The sequence below is a fragment of the Bombina bombina genome, chromosome 6 (assembly GCF_027579735.1).
Source record: "Bombina bombina isolate aBomBom1 chromosome 6, aBomBom1.pri, whole genome shotgun sequence".
Classification (NCBI taxonomy): domain Eukaryota; kingdom Metazoa; phylum Chordata; class Amphibia; order Anura; family Bombinatoridae; genus Bombina; species Bombina bombina.
In genome coordinates this window covers 371,922,685-371,943,776 of record NC_069504.1, presented here as the reverse complement: position 1 = coordinate 371,943,776, position 21,092 = coordinate 371,922,685, and the positions used below count along the sequence as shown (strand labels likewise).

Here is a 21,092-nt window from a genome sequence, read left to right as displayed (position 1 = left end):
CGGAAGCCTACCAGGCCTACTGTGGCAAACCATGCCAGACTTCTAAGGATAGATACCTGGCCAGTAAGAGCGAGCTGGATGTGTTCCTTAACCATCAAGCTGTAAGTCAACTCCTTCGAACCAGTGCTAGGTACTATAGAGAGGGAGATAGGTCAGGCAGATTGCTGGCCTCACTAATAAATAAACATACGGCTCGCAAGCCCATAGCGGCCATCAAATACTGTAACAAAACTTACAAGACTCCGGAATCCATTGTGAAGGCTTTGGCACTCTACTACTCTAACCTATATACTAGCCAAAAGGACACAACCCAGGAGAGGGTGTCGGACTTTTGGAAAGACCTGGAGCTTCCTCAACTCAGAGATGAGCAACTTGAAGCTCTAAACTCCCCGGTATCCCCTGAAGAGATTCAAAAAACTATCTCCTCCATGTCCAATGGGAAAGCAGCGGGTCCCGATGGCCTACCCATTGAATTCTTTAAAATGTTGAAGCCCCAAATTACCCCTACTTTAACTAAACTCTATAACCAGTACTATAAGGAAATGATGGCTCCCTCCCAGACATTTACGATGGCACATGTATCGCTGATCTTGAAACCAGGAAAAGACCCCGGTCTCCCTGAATCATACCGCCCCATCTCCCTTCTCAATTCGGATTACAAGATTCTCATGAAGATCTTGGCTGATAGATTAAAAGTAATCCTGACAGACATTATTCATCCGGACCAAACCGGATTTATGTATCATAGAACCTCAGTGACGAACGTGCGGAGAGTGCTACACACTATTGCGCGTTTCGCAACGAACCCAGAAACCACTGTGGTGAGAGGGAACTCGGAGGCCTTCCTGCTATCCCTGGATGCAGAGAAGGCCTTCGATAGAGTAGAATGGAGTCATCTTATAGATACCCTGCGGCGCTTTGGCTTTGCGGGCTCATTCCTTACTTATGTAAGAAATATCTATACATCCCCTTGGGTCCACATTATGGCCAACGGATTATTTTCCCCACGCATCTCACTGCAAAGGGGCACACGCCAAGGATGCCCGTTATCCCCCCTCCTCTTTAACATGGCCTTAGAGCCACTAGCCGTCAAATTACGCTCGGCATATCCGGGCATTCTTTTAGGCCAGGAGAGGCTGCACCTCGCACTATATGCGGACGATATGCTTCTATTCGTAGAGCATCCCGCCAAACATATCCCGAAGATCCTGGCGATAATTGAAGCCTTTGGATCCTTTTCAGGCTACAAAGTGAACAACACCAAATCAGAAATTTTATGGTTACAAAAGGACAAGGTTCAACTGTTCCCCTATCCGTTCCAGGAGGCCAAACCTACCTTGACCTACTTGGGGATTCAGTTATCCCCCAGCGGTCAAGCTCTGTATTGCGACAATATCAGACGAGCATGTCGTAATGCCGCGACCACGATGGACGGATGGAGAAATTTGCCAATCTCTCTCTCGGGGCGCATAAGTCTTGTTAAGATGGTGATCCTGCCACGACTGCTGTACCCACTGCTGATGTTACCTTTTCTTATTAGCAGGAAAGACATGGCGGAGTATAACCGGGCCCTTTCAAAATTCCTGTGGAGGGGAGGTAGACCGAGAATAGCTCTTGTGAAGTTATATTCACATCCTTCGGAAGGGGGGCTGGGCCTGCCCAACCTGAGGTTGTATAACTGGGCATCACTTGGCCGCCTTGTGATCGACTGGCAACTGCAAACTAATCACTTCTACTCTCCAGAACTAGAGAGACAAGCCCTGGGTGGTCTCGATTTATCGGTCCTGCCCTTCACCCCCCCAGTGCCTTGCACGCACAGCTTTCAGACAGCTTCCTCTATAAGGACACAATGAGGGCCTGGCAACTAGCCCTCAAACAGGTTGACCGCTGCTGTGTGGCGTCTAGATTGATTCCATTGCGGAACAACACTAGCTTTCCCCCAGGAACGGACTCCTCTCCCTTTACCATGTGGGCCTCCAGAGGACTGGGCTCTGTCGGAGACGCTGTAGACCTGTCTAGAAAGTGCATTAAAGCTTTCACCGATCTTCAAACTCAATATGGGCTACCACGAGCCCACTTTTATGCATACCTGCAACTGAGACACTTTATAGACCATTCGATAAGAGGGGACCCACAATTTTGGGAGCCTCATGCATTCATCAGAACTGTGTCCTCATTTAAATTAGGCAACTTCTCCATTTCGGGAATGTATAGAACGCTCTTAAGCTCCATTGAATCTAAAAACATAACTCTGCTGGCTGATAAATGGAGGGGGAGTGTGGAAAGGGAAGACCTCACGGAATTAATCCAGCAGAGTGTGATGTGCGCTCGGAGAGCGACTTTATCCATGTCCCTGAGAGAATCCCAGTTTAGATTACTACACAGGGATTACATTATCCCTCAAAGATTGACCAAGTGGAAGCCCGGGGTAGTGAATGAATGTAGCAAGTGCAAATTGGCTAACCCAGACTTCCTTCACTTCTTTTACACATGCCCAAAGATTAGACAGTTCTGGGGTAAGGTTGCTTTTTGGATTACGAGCGCCATTAAGCTTAGAGTCCAACTAGAAATAGAACAAATTTGCTTCCTGGAATGGCGCGATCTCTGTTTCAGAGATACTCTCTTATTAAATACCATTATTTTAATTGCTAGAAAGACCATCTTGAGTGTCTGGGCAGAGAGCACTAGCCCCACCTTCAATGCATTCAAACATCGATTACACAAACAATTGCTTATTGAACAGCTGGACACTAAACTAGACACTACTAGGAGACTTAAACAGTTTATACTTAAATGGCGACGATACATCGAATCACTGAGCTTCGACTCCCAGAGACTAATCTTAAGCCCCTTTGTACATACTGAATATATGCTGACAGCATCCCTAAGAGGCGAATGGGGGTTCTTGTACCAGTCACGTGGTGTTGGGGCGGGAGAAGGGGAGAACACGACCATATAAACGCTTCCATGTGACTATAGGACCCTATCCACTACAGCCTTTGCCCCTTTCCCTTCTTCTCTTCCCTTTTTTTTTTTTTTTTTTATTATTATTATTATTATTTTTTATATAGAGTAGGTACTATGATTATTACAAGTCTTGCCAGGAACCCGATAGATAACTTACTAAATGAAGGTGTCACAATTGACTAATGGATGTGTAAAAGTTCAGTTAAATTAATAATGTTCCCCAAATAGGGGAGGAGGAAAAGAGGACAAGTAAAGGATGGATTAAGATATAATTCAAACTGTTGTTTTATTGTTTATTGAAGGCATACATGTACTGGATGAATATTACTTTTGTCAACTCCAGACCTGCGAGTCTGAATTGTATAAGTTCACATGTGCTTGTAACCTTTTCTTGTTCTCAATAAAAATAGTATTTAAAAAAAAAATATATATAAATACAAGATTGCAACATATATATAAAATATTAATTTAATTTAAAAAATAAAAATATTCAAATCATATAATTTAACGAAATGCTCTACCCATGCTAATTTAGCGCTGGACTACATTCACTACATAACTTACAGTCTAGAACATTTCTTTCAGTGGCTATGTGCATGGAAGTTTTAGGTCTCATAACTGCAGCATCGGGCGTGGTTCCCTTTGCTCGTTTTTCATCTAAGACCATTTTTGCTTTGCATACTGTCAATCAATGATAAAGGGATTGTTTTTGGATATCACAGTTGATATTCTTAAATCCGAACACTCTACTCTCTCTGTTTTGGTGATTAGTCTATAATAGTTTTATTCAGGGGGCCTCCTTTTGTTCGTCCTTCCTGGACTGTATTCTTAATGGATGCAAGTCTTACAGGTTGGGGAGCTGTCTGAGGGTCTCTGACAGCACAAGGGGTTTGGAAACTTCAAGAGGCAAGGTTTCCAATTGATATTTTAGGACTCTGCTATTTTCAGAGCTCTTTCAGGCTTGGAATCTTTTAGGAGATAATTTTTAATTTTTTGCTTTCAAACAGACAATATCACAAGTGTGGCATATGCCAATCATCAAATAGGGACTCACAGTTCCTTAGCAATTAAAAAGTATCTTGAATACGTTCTTGGATGGAATTCATCTCCTGTTTAATTTCTACAATTTTCTATCTCAGGTTTAGACATTTGGGAGGTGGATTATCTCAGCCGTCAGTCTTTACATCCGGGAGAGTGGTATCTCTATATAGATATGTTTCCTCAATTTCTCAGGTACCTTTTCAGGTCCAGGGATCCTCATGCGGAGATGGTGGATGCATTAGCAGTGTCTTGGTTTTGCAACCTGACTACATCTTTCCGCCTCTGTTTTTTTTTCTTCCAAGGGTGATTTCCAAGATCGTATTGGAACAATGTCATGTGTTTCTGATAGCATCAGCATGGCCTCACAGGTTTCTAGGATTTCAGAAGACTTCTAGTCTATTTGTTGTTTTTCTGGTTCCAGAGAAGGTTAGAAAGCCTCTGCCATTTCTTTGGCATCCTCGTTAAAGCTTTTGTTTTTCAAGGCTTATTTGAAGTCAGGGCAGGCTCCGCCTTAGAGATTTACAGCTCATTCTACTAAATTCAGTTGCCATTTCTTTGGCTTTTTCAGAATGAAGCTTCGGTTGATCTAATTTGCAAATCAGTAATTTAGCCTTCTTTTAGGGTTGCCACCCGTCCCTTAAAATACATTACACTTATAAGTTACACATGCTGCAGGGAGGAATATGAATGGTGCTGTCCAGAAACACAATACATGTTTCTTCTTGCACACCCTCCAGCATGTGTAACTCATAAGTGTCCAGGAAAACATGGCTGAGGTGGCAACCCTATCTTCTTTGCATATTTTTATTGTTTTTACCATTTTGATGTATTTTGCTTCTTCTGAAGCAGTCTTTGGTAAAAAAAAAAGTTCTTCAGGCAGCTGTCTCAGTTCGATTCCACTGCTTTACATTTAATTTTTTTTTTCAAGAAAAACGTAATTATTGTGTGGATTTAATTTCTCAGTGGAAATAGCTGTTGTTATTTTATCCCTCCCTCTCTAGTGACTCTTCTGTGGACTTCCACATCTTGGGTATTTCTATCCCATACGTCACTAGCTCATGGACTCTTGCCAATTACATGAAAGAAAACATAATTTATGTAAGAACTTACCTGATAAATTAATTTCTTTCATATTGGCAAGATTCCATGAGGCCCACCTTTTTATGGTGGTTATTTTTTTTTTGTATTAAAACACAATTATATGTCCAGTTCCTCTTTTTGTATGCTTTTTTACTTATAGGCATTTGAGGTTTGGGAAACTTTGCCCCCTCCTGGTAGGAATGTATATCCCATACGTCACTAGCTCATGGACTTGCCAATATGAAAGAAATGGATTTATCAGGTAAGTTCTTACATAAATTATGTTTTTTATAGGGTATGTGTATATATAATGTATGTATATGCATTATGACTTATATGAGAGGAAAGGGCAGTACAACCAGGGGGCTCTTGAGGGGTCCTATACCCAAGTTAGGGTCCTAACTTTGATTGGATTCTGCTCAACATGGGGTTTACTTGAGTAATAGTCACTAAGTGACGCAAAGACTAGTTTTTAGAGGGCAGATGTTTAAATTATGTATGTATTTGCCATTATCACCTATGAGAGTGAATAGGGGCAGTGTATTCAGGGGGCTCCGGGGGGGGTCTTATCCCCTTAGGTTCCTAACTTTGATATCATTGTGTTATGCTCAGTCAGGGGTATGCTTGTGTATTAGTCACTAAGTGACACAAAGCTTTTTTTTATTTATTTTTATTTGATTTTATTTAACATTGAAATCCTTATTAGGTTTTGAATAATTAAAGGAACATGAAACCCAAAAAAATTATTTCATGATTCAGATAGAGAATACAATTTTAATCAACTTTCTATTATTATTAACAGGTATTTGTAGAGCGCCAACAGATTCTGCAGCGCTATAAACATAGTTGATATACAGGATAACATTATAGGGTTCAAATAGGTAGAGGGCCCTGCTGAGAGTTGCACTTTTTTAGTTGGTTCTTATGAAGGCGATCTACAAGCAGCTGGGCTCATAGGCTTACATTCTAAGAGGTTCAAGGGGAAAGCGATGGAGTTAGGAAAGTTTAGTGTTGGTTGTATGCATCCATGAATAGTAGTCTTTAGGGAGCACTTGAAGCTGTTAAAACTAGTGGAGAGTCTTGTGGAGCGAGGCAGGGAGTTCTACAGGATGGGGGCCAGTCTAAAGAAGTCCTGTAAATGGGAATGTGAGGCAGTAACAAGAGAGGAGGAGAGGAGGAGATTGTGAGCAGAGCGAAGGGGACGGAAGGGAGAGTATCTGGAGACAAGGTCTGAAATGTAGTGGGGAGCAGTGCAGTTGAGGGCTTTATATGTCAGCGTGAGGATTTTGTGTTTAATCCTGGAGGCAAGAGGAAGCCAGTGAAGGGATTGGCAGAGAGGTGCAGCAGATAAAGAGTGATGTGTAAGGAAGATGAGCCTGGCAGAGGCATTCATTATGGATTGTAAAGGAGCTAGGCGGCAGCTAGGTAGACCAGAGAGGACAGAGTTGCAGTAGTCAAGACGGAAAAGGATGAGAGTGGATTAAAATCTTAGTTGTCTTGTGTAAGGAAATGTCTAATTTTAGAGATTTTTTAAGGTGGAAGCGGCAGGATTTAGCCAAGGACTGAATGTGAGGAGTGAAGGAAAGATCTGAGTCAAGTGTGACCCCTATATTACTATATTTCTATATTACTTCTATTATCTAATTTGTTTCATTGTCTTTTTATCTATTGTTGAAGGAGCAGCAATGCACTACTGGTTTCTAACTGAACGAATGGGTGAGCCAATGGCAATCTGTATATATATATATGCATTAGTGGTTCAAGTGAACAGAGGCACTCGCCGTGTATAAAGAAATTAGTGCTTTATTTTAATCCCATTTGAGTAAACGTTTTCGGGCTGTGATGCCCGTCATCAGACTCCTGTGATTACAAACAGTGCAAAGTGTGATTACCTGACAGGGGCTAAATAGCCCACGAGCTGTCCTGGACGCCACCGGCCCCTCCGCTGCCGCATCGGAAACCCGGAAGTGACTCCAGGACAGCTCGTGGGCTATTTAGCCCCTGTCAGGTAATCACACTTTGCACTGTTTGTAATCACAGGAGTCTGATGACGGGCATCACAGCCCGAAAACGTTTACTCAAATGGGATTAAAATAAAGCACTAATTTCTTTATACACGGCGAGTGCCTCTGTTCACTTGAACCACTAATGCATGTTAATAATTTGGGAGCACCCCGACGCTGAAAGAGAATAGTGAGTGCTGGTATTCTGGATTGATATATATATATATATATATATGCAGAGACCAATCAGCAGCGAGAACCTAGGTTCTATGCTGCTCCTGAGCTTATCTAGATAAATCTTTCAACAAAGGATAACAAGAGAAGGAAGCAAATTAAATAATAGAAGTAAATTGGAAAGTTGTTTAAAAATGTATTATCTATCTGAATCATGAAAGTAAAATGTTGGGTTTCATGTAATAACTACAAATTTTATAACTTCAAGGTGGGTACTTTCAATAAGAGTTGACTTGGCTTCTAGCAAAATAGAGTTTTCAAGAAAATGAAAAAAGGGAGAATATCATACACCTCACCTCATTGAAATATATGCTGTTTGACATTTCAAATGCGGAACCTGTCACTGACGTTGAATTAACCTGGTTTGTTTAGACTTTTACACAAATGTGCCAGAAAAAAGTAAGAGTATGTGTGTATTTCCGTAATTAGAAAAATGCATCCAAATTTATTCATAACATATATACACATTACCTGCGTGTGATAGATAAATCTTAACTTGATTAGAACCAAATTCCATTACTAACTTCTAACAAATAACTTTAGTAGCATTATATGAAACTATCTTATTTATAAACTCTTTAGTGAGATGTGTCTCACAACAATAATAGGCAACTCATTGTGTAAGACCTGAAGAAAATGGATAATTATTCTCGATGATTTAAATCAATGTTTTATTCTTTATTCATAAGGTCCTCCGACCTAGATGGCGCTAAATATAATATTTTTACGTGGAGTGGAAGGTTTTGATTTGCCTGACACTGGCTCAACGTAGAAGAACGCCACGGAACAACAACTTACTGAAAAGGGAGGGGCTTATGGGTGTGTTTATGCGTCTTCCCTGCGCTCTGATAGTGGTTGCTATGGAGATCTATTTGTACAAAAATGTCGGCGCCGTGTGTTGTTGTTTTCTATATTGTGCTGTACTGATTAGCTATCAAAACCGCTAGTTTGTTTGAAATTCGTTGTTACGAAGGTTATTGATGGACATTATTTAACCCCTTTCAATAGTACTGTCAAACCAATGCTGTTTAATTTTGTATACAGACACACATCACTGAAGAAAAAGCTATTTTGTGTTTTGAAACGTTTTATTATTGCAAAGATTAAAATATTCTAATTTTCATGAAAACATTAATATGGAAACATTTTCAGTAATTCATCACCTTTTGATAAGGAATATTAATTATGGACATTTGTGGTTACATGATACAATTTTAATGTAAAACTTTTTTTTTTTTAAGGTAAAGTCAAAATGAAACTACTAAGATTAAGTTAAAATATGTAATTTAAGTCACTATTCAATCGACCTGTATTATCAAATGTGCTTTGTTTCTTTTGGTATCTTTTGTTGAAGAGTAAACCTAGATAGGCTGATAGGAGCTTAGGAGTGTGCACGTCTTTAGCAGCAGTGTTTACCGCTATGTATTACACTGCTATAAACATTAATTTTGATTTTAATGTACCTTTAAAGTAGGTGTGTTTTTAAAGGGAGATGCTTAAACAGATATAGGTCAAAACTGAAATTTGCATGGGGCATTTCAATTGCCAATATAAGGATTTTTGTAATCTACTTGCATTAGCAAAAATGCTTCTGGTAAAAGTTATTACTGGTTAAGGTCTTTATGACATAAAACACAGTAGTGCCAGCTCGCTGAGCAGGCATGGTGTTTAAATCCAGATGCTCTAGTCACATGTACCATATGCACATATGCCTCTGAAACGGTAATAACTTTTACTAGAAGCATTTTGGCCAATGGAAGTATGCTGCAAAAATGCTTCTTTTCAAAATTGAAATGCACCTATGCATTTGACAGTTTTCACAACTAGAGGACGTTATATAACATTGTTCTCATGCTGTGGAGTTACTTATGAGAGGGCACTGATTGGCTAAAATGCAAGTCTATCAAAAGAATTGAAATATGGGTTCAGTCTGTAGAGGCTTAGATACAAGGTAATCACAGAGGTAAAAAGTATATTAATATAACCATGTTGGTTATGCAAAACTGGGGAATGTGTGATAAAAGGATTATCTATCTTTTTAAACAATAACAATTCTGGAATAGACTGTCCCTTTAAATATACATGGTTTTTTATTAGTTCACATTAACCTATCCACATGTTGGTAAACTTTGTTCTATGTTACTTTATTCTGTGGTGGTCAATATATATGTTTATTGTTTAATTACAATAGCTGTTTTTTCCATTAGGTAATGCAATAGGGTCTGTTTTTGCCCAGGTAGAAGGATCAACAACTTTTTAAGGGGTAGTTCTAATAAAATGATGCCTTCCCACTGCTATGCTCTCCAAATGTTTTATGTACTAAGTTTATTAAAAATGAATTATCCCTGGTTGTTTCTTGGTGTTACATGACCCCACTATTTATCCCTGGCTATATCTCCAGTTCTAAGAAATAGGAGATCAAATTGCTGGGATGGTGGTTTCAGGTACAGGATATTACCCAGTGAAGAGGGTTGCACAAAAATAAGTACACTACTGCAATGTAGGAAACTTTTTGGGCACTTCTCAGAGGGACACATACCTTAATTGTCAAGTGTAAAACCTGCAATCCATTAATTTACATCTTACTTATTTTTTTTTCTTTATCAAATGCAAAACATCAAAGTCAACAGTAATCTGCTGCTTTAAAAAGAGTAAGTGTTAAAGGTCATTAAAAAGATAGTAGTTACACACAAATCTTGAATCCAGTGACCAAAAATACAGTACACGTTCTATTCATTACTACGTAATATAGTCCTTAGGGCTTATCAAGGTCACTGAGAATCAGGCAAAACATCAACAAGATGAAAATTGTAACATTAAATAACACATAAGCTTTATGTTATACAGATTCAGAAGAGTTAAAAAGTGCGGAAAGGGTGCCTAATGGCAACTCTAGCATCTTAGTTTCTGTGTTCTCTGTTCCTGGCTTCCTATAATCTCATTAGCAGATATGTTTGTGGCTTTGCACTGCATTTAGCAGATCAATGGACACATTAAATTAAAGTGATGGAGTAAACAATCTTTACCTAAAGCAGAGGTGGCAAACTTATGGAATTAGTGTCCAATGTGGCACTCCAGATACATTTACTGGCATACAATCTCTGGACTACCACCACTTGGTTGCTGCAATTGAAGTACTTGAGATTTTTTTTTTAAATGATTTATTAAATCTTGCTATATATCAGCAATTATGCTTTAAAGTGAAAGTAAATCCTAGAGTTTTACATGCGATAGGATTTACTATTGAAACAAATAAAGGGCACTTTCATTCATGAAGCATAAGATACTTCATATAGAAAGCTCCATTATTTGATTCAATCGATCGCCGCTCTTAGCTCCTACAGCAGCGCATGGCTAAAATATTTTTTGGCTAAGAGGTGACGTTTTCACTTCTTAGCCAATAGCCGTGCGGTAAATCCGGCTCCCATGGGCGCCAAGCTGGATTTACTGCACAGCTATTGGCTAAGAGGTGAAAACGTCACCTCTTAGCCAAAAATTATTTTAGCTGTGGGCTGCTGTAGGAGCTAAGAGCGGCGATCGATTGAATCAAATAAAGGAGCTTTCTATATGAAGTATGTTATACTTCATGAATGAAAGTGCCCTTTATTTGTTTCAATTTACTTTCACTTTAATGGATATATAAGCAAAAAAATAACGTTTCTATAATGTCACTTAAAATTAAAGTGAAAGCAAATCTTTGTGTTTTACAAACGCTAGGATTGACTTTTGAAACAAATAAAGGGCACTTTCATTCAGAAAGTATAAGATACTTCATGAATGAAAGTCCCCTTTATTTGTTTCAAAAGTCAATCCTAGCGTTTGTAAATCAGTTTGGAGAACAGTTTAAACCGTTAGCTGGGCATCCAGGTGAATTATTTTGTCCTCGCGTTGCCAACATTTCATTGAGGATGCGTGCGTAACTGCAGACGGACATTACAAACGCAATTATAGTATATATATATATAAATAAAATTCAGACATTTTATTGGGAAAAGTGCATATTCACGTATGCACTAATGAGATTAAAATAAAAAAGTGCTTCAGCACTCTGTTTAAGGACCACCCCGTCAGGTTTGCTAGGGTGCAACATTGCACTGTAGGTGTGTTTTCTGTCTCTGGTATTTTATAGTCTTTGTTAGAGGTCTCCAGTAACACAGTAGAATAAAACAGACTCAAACACCGTGGTTACATTCTTAAAACGGACTTTCTTTTCATACGCTCTTTCTAGTTGCCATTTTTGTACTGAAGACAAACTGGAAAATGTTTATTACGCTTTTGAAATTTGAAAGCTAAACATATTCCCGCCTGAATCTGTTGCCATCGAGAGTAATATCACATGACAACACCACGCCCACTTCCATCACTGACCAATCGACGCTGGTCTTTCGAAGCCCCACCCTTTACAGGAAGTGCTGTGTTATTCTTACCGGTATTCGGTACCCGCTGAAATTCTTTAGTTAATTGGCTTTGTGAGATAGTAGTAGCACTTTTTGGTTTCCAGACCAATAAGACTGGATTCCTGGTGGTTGATTACTCCGGGGTTTATTAGATACTAGGCGCATCCTATAGGGATGTATGGGGCGTGAGCTTATACAGTAGGCGTGGTCATGTTGGTTTGTTGTAGTCGTTCATCATCAGTTATATCTTATAGCAAACTATTGGGGTTACGGCCTGACAGTGAACGCTAAGCTACGATATAGAGCTCAGACAATTCTGTGTTACGGAACACAGTTGGCCTGTAGCACCGTTGTACAGTAATACGACCAACACTAGATCGGTGTCAGGCCCCGGTTGCTAATTTCGACGACCAGTTAGGGATCGCTGCTATTGTGACCCAGAAAGGCGCACCGGAGCCCATCACTCCGTTTCAGTTTGGAGCCTGACAACTGACATGGAGCAGCTCCCCAGCAATCTGCAGGTTCTGCTGCAGGCTGCCGAGTACGTGGAGCGGAGGGAGCGAGGTGAGACGCCCGTCAGCGGTGATATCCACAGGCAGCAAACTGTCATACGGTGTCAGATTTCGATCAATGTCACACCTTCCATTTACCTCAGTCCGAACGATCGTGTCACACAATTATGTCCCCTTCTTCCTGACAGTTGTCAGGGTTTGTAGGAGGCCCCCTGCTGCTTCTGTTGTGTCCTCCCCCTCCATTAATTGTCTGCTCTGTCTCTTGTGGTGCTACCATCCTCTGTGGCCGTCTTCCCTTCCTTTGTATACTTGTAGCCCCTTCTGAATTTTGTTCCTTTTCGTTTCCCCATTAATCTTCCTTCTGCTTCCTCTTGTTTTTTTGTTTTCTATCCCCTGCTTTAATGACATTAGAATTCCCTTTTTATTACACCTCTTAGATTTTCTATACTTCTCACCATATATATATCTGCCATTGTTTTTCTCCATACCACATTTTGTTAAGCTTGTACTCCACACCTTTTCCTAATTAAGTTGGACTGTTTACAATACACCCTGCCTGTCTTGTGCCCCCAAATCCATCTTCACTTTGTATAGTTTTGTTCTCATAATGCTATCTATGTATCATCCTAATCAGTCTATGTATTAAGCATATGATCCATTTCTGCCTTTTCTAAAAATGTAATGTTCAATGATTTATTTTTAAAGCAGTGGTTATCAGCCAGTTAGTCTACACATTCAACTATGTCAATGTTACATGGAGGGGTTTGTTGCTAGCCTTAATGGGAGAGGTGAGTGGTAAATTTCCATGTATTTTATCTCAATTGCTGATTTTATATTGATTAACCAAGTAATTTTTATCTTTAGATGTTTCAATAGTCCTACATACACCTGGCACCAAAATGCCAAAGTTGAGATACAATATAGTGTGCAAGAGCAACATTTCTCAACCTGCATCACTAAATACTTTTCAGTACTATTTTTAAAATATTAAAGTGATGGTAAACCTCTATGTTGATAGTAACAATATCTGTTTTAAAGTAAAAGATGAGCACTTTCATTCATGAAAGGCATTGTAAATGCTTTATTTTTTTAAATTAATTGCTGTTCATGATTTTGTATATTTCGCCATTCCTCTGTCTGTAATGGATACTCTATTTTTGCCTTAACTGACGATTCAGGCTGTAGCCAATCGTATCGCGCTCCCTTTGGTGTAAGAAAACAAAACTTGCTTGACTCCAAAGGGGGCACAATACGATTGGCTACAGCCTGAACTGTCGGTGAAGGCAGAAATAGAGTATCAGTTATGGGCAGAGGTACAGCAAATATATATAAAAACATGAGGGTAATTATAAAAAATATAATAATAAAGCGGTTACAATGCATTTCATGAATAAGTGCCAATTTTTTACCTTGATTAAATATATTGTTACTATAAACATAGAAGTTTACCTACACTTTAAGTACCTCTTGTTGTGGTTAATACAAGTTATCAATGAGTATAAACGGTTAGCACGGTACCGTTATAAGCATTATTTTGCATCATAAAAATAACATATGTTTAAGGCAAGTGTTAAAATTTTAAATTATGATAACATTCCATTTTTAAAATTTACCATAACACAATCCCGCCATTGAAATCACGTGATTGCATGATTTCACTTTTTTTTCCGATGTAGATAAATTAGTCCGAGCGGGAAGGGGTTAAATAAATCAATTCATATTTTGATGAGGGTGTCACACCAGATTGGCTTGACACTCTCTGCTAGATAATCACTGGACTATGGATTTAGTTTAAGGTACCCCCCACACACATTAAAACAAAAAGCTTTTTCTTTGTGGGACTTAAAGAGCTTAACAACTGGAAAAGTTATTATTTAATAATCCTCTGGGTTTTTAATCATGTGATCAATTGGCAATTGTTAATGTAAACACAAGAGAAACTGCAGTCCGTATTTATCAAGCAGCGGTCATCAGTCCCTAACCTCTTCTCCACCTCTTAGGTGGAGAATTTCAATCTCCCTGTTCTTGTCCGACAGGGAAGATTGACAGATCCCGCCTGCACGTGATTGGCTGTGCACGTGGCGGGGCGGCACAAAAGCGCAAAATAGCGCTCTTGTGCAATGCGCAATTCAGCTCACGGCGGACAGGGGTGCATTTGTACGCCCCTGTCCACCATTGCTTGATAAATTGAGCCCTAAATGTTAAGGTAGGAATATTATCCACAAAACCTAATGGGTGAAATCTGCATGTGATATTATTGTAATGAAACCCTAACTGTAATCGTGAAATTAGCCAATGTTGGCACAATAGTTTCAAAAACTCAGGACACCTTATCTTAAAACAAACAAACAAAAAGCTTTCAAGCCATCAATGTCATGGATTTTTATCCTACTACCCAGTTAAATATATGGTGTATATGCTATTCAGATTCATTTGCCACTTTTTCCTGCACTAAAGTAGTTTGTTTACCCGGCACAGTAAATCCCATCAGATACACAGCCCAGATCAAATTTGACATACTTTTTAGGAACAAAATGAATTGCAGTGACCTGCCCACTAAACAAATGTCTGATTTTAAAAATAAAAAAGAGGAGCCCTGAGTTTACCCCGGGGTTTTGTTCCTGAAGTAATAGTTGTAAAATTAACATGTATATATTATGTAAGTCAATGGGAAGTAAATGAGTTGGGGTCCAGGTCCCTTTCAAATGTGATATTTTATTATTAAAACTTAAAGGGACAGTATACACTCATTTTTCATATAACTGCATGTAATAGACGCTACAATAAAGAACAAGATGCCCAGATACTGATACAAAAATCCATGAGAACGGTTTAAAAACTTACTTAGAAACTCTGTTTAGCTATGTTGAAAAGTTAGCTGGAAAGCCCATTGCAAGTGGGAAATAAGACACTCCCCCCTCCCCTTCTTTTGCATATGAAAAGACCCTTTACACAAACAGGAGCAAGCTGGAGTAGGTAGCTGACGGTATTCTCATTAAACTTTGGGGCTTGGTTAGGAGTCTGAAAATCAGAGCAATGTTATTTAAAAATAAGCAAAACTATACATTTAAAAAAAAATAAAAAAAAAATCAAACTTTATGGGCTGTATAAATATATCGTCTACAAAACATATATGCAAAGAAAAAATGAGTGTATAATGTCCCTTAATACATATTGTATGTTATAATTATATATTGCATTAGTTAAAGGGATAGGTCAAAAATGAAATGTGCGTGGATGCATCTCAATTTGAAATATAAGTATTTTTGCAATATTCTTTCATCAGCAAAAAATGCTTTTATTAAAAGCTATTACTGTTTTTCTGAGACATACGCACATATCCTGTGATGGCCTGTGCACCAGTATTCAAACACAATACTTAGAGAGTTGGCGGTGGTGTGTATGTGCTTCTAAAGACATCATTTGTGTCCTACAAACCATTGCCAACTCTCTGAGAAGGTGTGGTGTTTGACTACTGGTGGTGTGGTGTTTGACTACTGGTGCATGGACCCTCAAAGAATATATATGCGTATGCTGCTGAAAAACGTGAAAACATTTCCTAGAAGCATTTTTTTCTAATGAAGGTATATTGCAAAAAAATGTTATGCTTCAAATTGAAATGCATTTGTGTACATTTCATTTTTTACCTTTCTATCCCTTTAAACCCCTGAAATTAATGCTGTAAAAGTCAAACGGCTATATAAAAACAGTTTTTATGCTTTTGAGTCCTGTCGCTATCCATCAATATGGCAGTGTGGAGTTCTCTTTATTAACCGGTGGACAATCCCTTTGTTTTTTTTTGTTTTGCTGTTAGCTTCAATATTAAAAAGGCCAGCATTTAAAAATATTTTTAAAATGTTACTGCACTTGTATATGCACAATGGCAATTTTTTTTTTACAGCTCAGTGTACTGGTCCTTTAAGAAAGCAAACGAAACTACTCGTGTGCCCAGAGGCACAACTTTTTTTTCACTTTCTGCAATGATAATTTTTTTTAGTGAAAAATTTTCTGCAGGTCATTTTTAAATAAAATTCAATTTTAAATTAGGCAGTTATACTAAAGCACCAGTACAATTGCAATGTGTTGGTTAACTGGAGAATAAAGCCATTTTTAAAGTTTTAGAATATATTGTAGTAGTTAAAAATTGCATTTGAAATTAGCTGCAGACAAAAAAACTGAAATTGTAAAATTTCTCTTGAATAAATTTGTTTCCTTTTCTCTTAATCTAACAGAAAAGTTTAGCATTAAAAAAGGTGCATTGCTCAAACAAACGTCTTACATTCAGAAAAAAACAGCTTTGCAGACTGGGAAAATCTAGGGGGGTGGGTTTGACAACAATCCCTAAGAGCCAGTCAACAATTAATGCACTGCTGCTTTACAGCACTACTGCATATTTGACTGTTCACTTCAAACAGCACTTTGCTCTGGATGCGCTGTTTTAAAGAAAACTTACTTAGTGCAGCCAGAGAACAGCTTTGTTTGAAGAGAACAGCCTATGGTGGAGCAGTGCTGCAAAGTTAAAGCGCTAACAGTTCCTGCATGCGTCCTGTTCTTTCTGCAGACATGCTGCATTTTCTGCAATGACATCTCAGATCACTGTATGTTCTGCCTTGGGGCTCATGTGCAGGAATTTCTTTCAGTCACAGCCCCACAAAGGGGGCTGGGGTTTCTACAGGAAGACAAATGAGTAGCTTTTCCTTTGAATTGTTGCTAGGAGACACCATAAAATAGCTGCAGTCAGTTTTTTGCCCACTCTGAGGACTTCGGTACGTAGCAAATACAGTGTGACTGTAGAACCTAAGTTATGTAATGTCTGCTTCTCTCTCAAGGTTGTGGATATACTGAAAATTTCTAAGTGCTCATTTTTACAAATATATATAAGTTTAGGCACCCCTGACAATTTCCATGATTTGCATTTATAAATAATTGGGTGTTTGGATCAGCAATTTCATTTTGTTCTATCAAATAACTAATATTTCAGTAGTGAAATGAGGTTTATTGGATTAACAGAAAATGTGCAATATGCATCCAACAAAGTTAGACAGGTGCATAAATTTGAGCACCCTTGTCATATTGTTGATTTGAATACCTTCAACTACCTAGCACTGGTTAATTGGAACACACAATTGGTTTGGTGAGACAATTAAGCCTTGAACTTCAGACAGGTGCATCCAATCATGAGAAAAGGTATTTAAGGTGGCCAATTGCAAGTTGTTGTTCTCTTTGACTCTCCTCTGAAGAGTGGTAACATGGGGGGCCTCAAAACAACTCTCAAATGACCTGAAAGCAAAGATTGTTCAACATTATGGTTTAGGGGAAGGCTACAAAAAGCTATTGCAGAGATTTAGGCTGTCAGTGTCCACTGTGAGGAAATGGAAGACCACACGAACAGTTCTTATAAAAGGGATACTAAACCCATTTTTTTTTTTTCTTTCATGATTAAGATAGAGCATGCAATTTTACGCAAACTTCTAATTTATTCCTATTTTTCTTCGTTCTCTTGCTAATTTTATTTGAAAAAGAAGGCACCTAAGTGCTAAGGAGAGAGACAATATTTGGTTCAGAACCCTGGACAGCACTTGTTTATTGGTGCTGTCCAATCAGCAAGGACAACCCAGGGCGTTAACCAAAAATGGGCCGGCTTCTAAACTTACATTCTTGCTTTTCAAATAAAGATAGCAAGAGAATGAAGAAAAATTGATAATAGGAGTAAATTAGAAAGTTGCTTAAAATTGCAAGCTCTTTCTGAACCATGAAAGAAAAAATTGGGGTATAGTTTCCCTTTAAGGCCAGAAGTGGCAGGCCAAGTAAAATATCGGAAAGGCAAAAGGATGGTGAGAACGGTCAAAAACAGACCACCTCCAAAGACTTACAACATCATCTTGCTGCAGATGGTGTCACTGTGCATCGTTCAACAATTCAGTGCACTTTGCACAAGGAGAAGCTGTATGGGAGAGTGATGCGAAAGAAGCCTTTTCTGCACACGCCACAGTCGCTTGAGGTATGCAAAAACACATTTGGACAAGCCAGCTTCATTTTGGAAGAAAGTGCTGTGGACTGATGAAACAAAGATTGAGTTATTTGGTCATAACAAGGGGCGTTATGCATGGCAGCAAAAGAACACAGCATTCCAAGACAAATACTTTCTACCCACAGTAAAATTTGGTGGATGTTCCATCATGCTGTGGGGCTGTGTGGCCAGTGCCGGTACTGGGAATCTTGTTAAAGTTGAGGGTCGCATGGATTCCACTCAATATCGGGAGATACTTGAGAATGTTGAGGAATCATTTACAAAGTTGAAGTTATGCCAGGGCTGGATATTTCAACAAGACAACAACCCAAAACATTGCTCAAAATCTACTCTGGCATTTATGCAGAGGAACTAGGTACAGTTTTCTGGGATGGCCATCCCAGTCGTCAGACCTGAATATCATTGAAAATCTGTGGGGTGATTTTGAAGCGGGCTGTCCATGCTCGATAACCATCAATGGAGATGTTTTGCAAGGAGGAATGGTCCAAAATACCTTCATCCAGAATCCAGACACTCATTACAGGCTATAGCCTATAGGAAGCGTCTAGAGGCTGTTTTTTCTGCTAAAGGAGGCTCTACTAAATATTGATGCAATATTTCTGTTGGGGTGCCCACATTTATGCACCCGTCTAATTTCGTTTGGATGCATATTGCACATTTTCTGTTAATCCAATAAACCTAATTTCACTTCTGAAATATTACTGTGTCCTGTTACTGTGTGTATGTTGTTATCTCTCTATCTCACGCTAAAGAAGCCCTGTTTTTTAAATCCCTTTGACAATTCTTTTTGTGGATAGTGACATTTTCTTTTTAGATGCTTCAAAGGAAAACTGTAACTGAGGCCAGCTATGCTATAATTATTGATGCTACATTATTTAGCTTGGACATAAATGTGTGTGTGTGTATTCACATGCCAGCAGGTAAAATGGATGATTGGGAACACATTTAATGGGAGATAACTTTATACTCTAATATCCCTTTAACCTATCAGGTAGTTCTGGGCAATAGTTTCTGTGTTGAAGACGCACATACAAAAAAGCTGCATAATATGTAAAATGTAATGAGAGAGGGACTGACACTGGGAGCAGGTGTAAACCAGCAAAGGTGGTATCAAAAAGGGACATTGCGGTGCTAAAATTACAATACATAGATACTTTTCTAGTTATCTCTGAAAATTGAATATTTTCAACACAGGAGATAAGATTAACATACTCAAGCTTTTCACATGACTGTTTCAATGGGCTGATCTGAAATGGTAAAATTCAGCTGATTTGGCTAACTGATGTAAATTCTTCAAAAAACATTTCTTTAGATTGGATTTTGCAGTATAGGGATCAATTGTTGATACCCACACTGTGCTTATATAAATTGTAATTAATGTCCCTTTACTTATTATAAAGGTTGTTAACTTATGTTTTTATTTTTACAGTAGGTTTAAGTAAATTTAGTTTTCCATATTTTGATTATATTTGAGCATAATAAAGGGATAGAAAGGTCAAAATTGCATGAGTGCATTTCAATTTCAAATAGAAGCATTTTTGTAATATGCTTCTAGTAAACATTAGCAGCATACACGCCAGTATTCAAGCTCAAAGAGCTGGCGGTGTTGAGTGTATGCCACTGAAAACAGTAACTTTTACTAGAATGTTTGTTTGCTAATGGAAGTCTTTTGCAAAAATGCTTCTATTTAAAATATATATACCTATATAATATATAATATACCTATGTACATTCCAGTTTTGACCTTTTTTATTATATCCCTTTAAGCTTTCATCTGCTTGTCAGAAGGATTCTGTTGTCTTAAAGGGACAGTCAAGTCCAAAAAAAACTTATGTTTCAAATAGGGCATGTAATTTTAAACAACTTTCCAATTTTACTTTTATCACCAATTTTGCTTTGTTCTCTTGGTATTCTTAGTTGAAAGCTAAACCTAGGAGGTTCATATGCTAATTTCTTAGACCTTTAAGGCCGCCTCTAATCTAAATGCATTTTCATAGTTTATCACCACTTGAGCGCATTCGTTCACGTGTTTCATATAGATAACATTGAGCTCATGCACGTGAATTTACCATGGAGACGGCTCTGATTGGCTAAAATGCAAGTCTGTCAAAATAACTGAAATAAGGGGGCAATCTGCTGAGGCTTAGATAAAAGGTAATTACAGAGGTAAAATGTGTATAATTATAACTGTGTTGGTTATGCAAAACTGAGGAATTAGTAATTAAGGGATTATCTATCTTTTTAAACAAAATAAATCTGGTGTTGACTGTCCCTTTAAACAGACCCACTGGTGTAACCTCTAACTTCACAGCAAAATGCCCTTTTTTTTTTTTTTTTTTTTTTTTACTCCTCTCAGGTAAAGGAAACTAAATGATTGCTTCATTTTATTCAATGCAGAAGCAGAGCATGGATATGCTTCCATTCTACCGTGTGACACAGCTGTTTCTGGGAGAAGAAAGCGACAAAGAACCACCAGCAATCCTGACAGTGTGAGGTGAGGGGTAAACGCCAGCACTGTAGAATAGTTTAGTACCAAAGTCCAAGAATGTGAAGGACTTCATTACATAGGAAACAATGCTTCCACCTACTGTTTGAGCAAATGTGCAACATGGTAAAAAAAACTTCCATATATTGCTCCAGTCATGTGCACCCACCTACACATGTCTACCTACTTTTTTTTTTTAACAAAGGAACAAAGTAAATTTTAGTTATAGTATTGAATAGGTGTATGTGTGTAATTTTTTTTAATTAAAAAAAAAAAAACTAAAGCATACAAGCTAGTCCTATCCAGCACTAACTAATCTCACAAATCATTGGATACATTTCT

General features: G+C 38.3%; 1 protein-coding gene across 2 annotated transcripts in view; it reads left to right on the top strand.

The window, feature by feature from the left end:
* Positions 1-11,729: 11,729 nt before the first annotated feature.
* MXD3 (MAX dimerization protein 3) overlaps positions 11,730-21,092 on the top strand; it is a 52,151-nt gene continuing 42,788 nt past the window's right edge. The window contains exons 1-2 of one of the 2 annotated variants that reach the window (XM_053717059.1): positions 11,730-12,286; positions 20,663-20,759. In XM_053717059.1, coding sequence (XP_053573034.1) covers positions 12,217-12,286; positions 20,663-20,759 — 167 coding nt within the window. In that variant the 5' untranslated portion in view covers positions 11,730-12,216. Of the gene's footprint in view, positions 12,287-12,309; positions 13,023-20,662; positions 20,760-21,092 lie in introns of those variants that run through there. The other variant, XM_053717060.1, reaches the window with a different exon arrangement.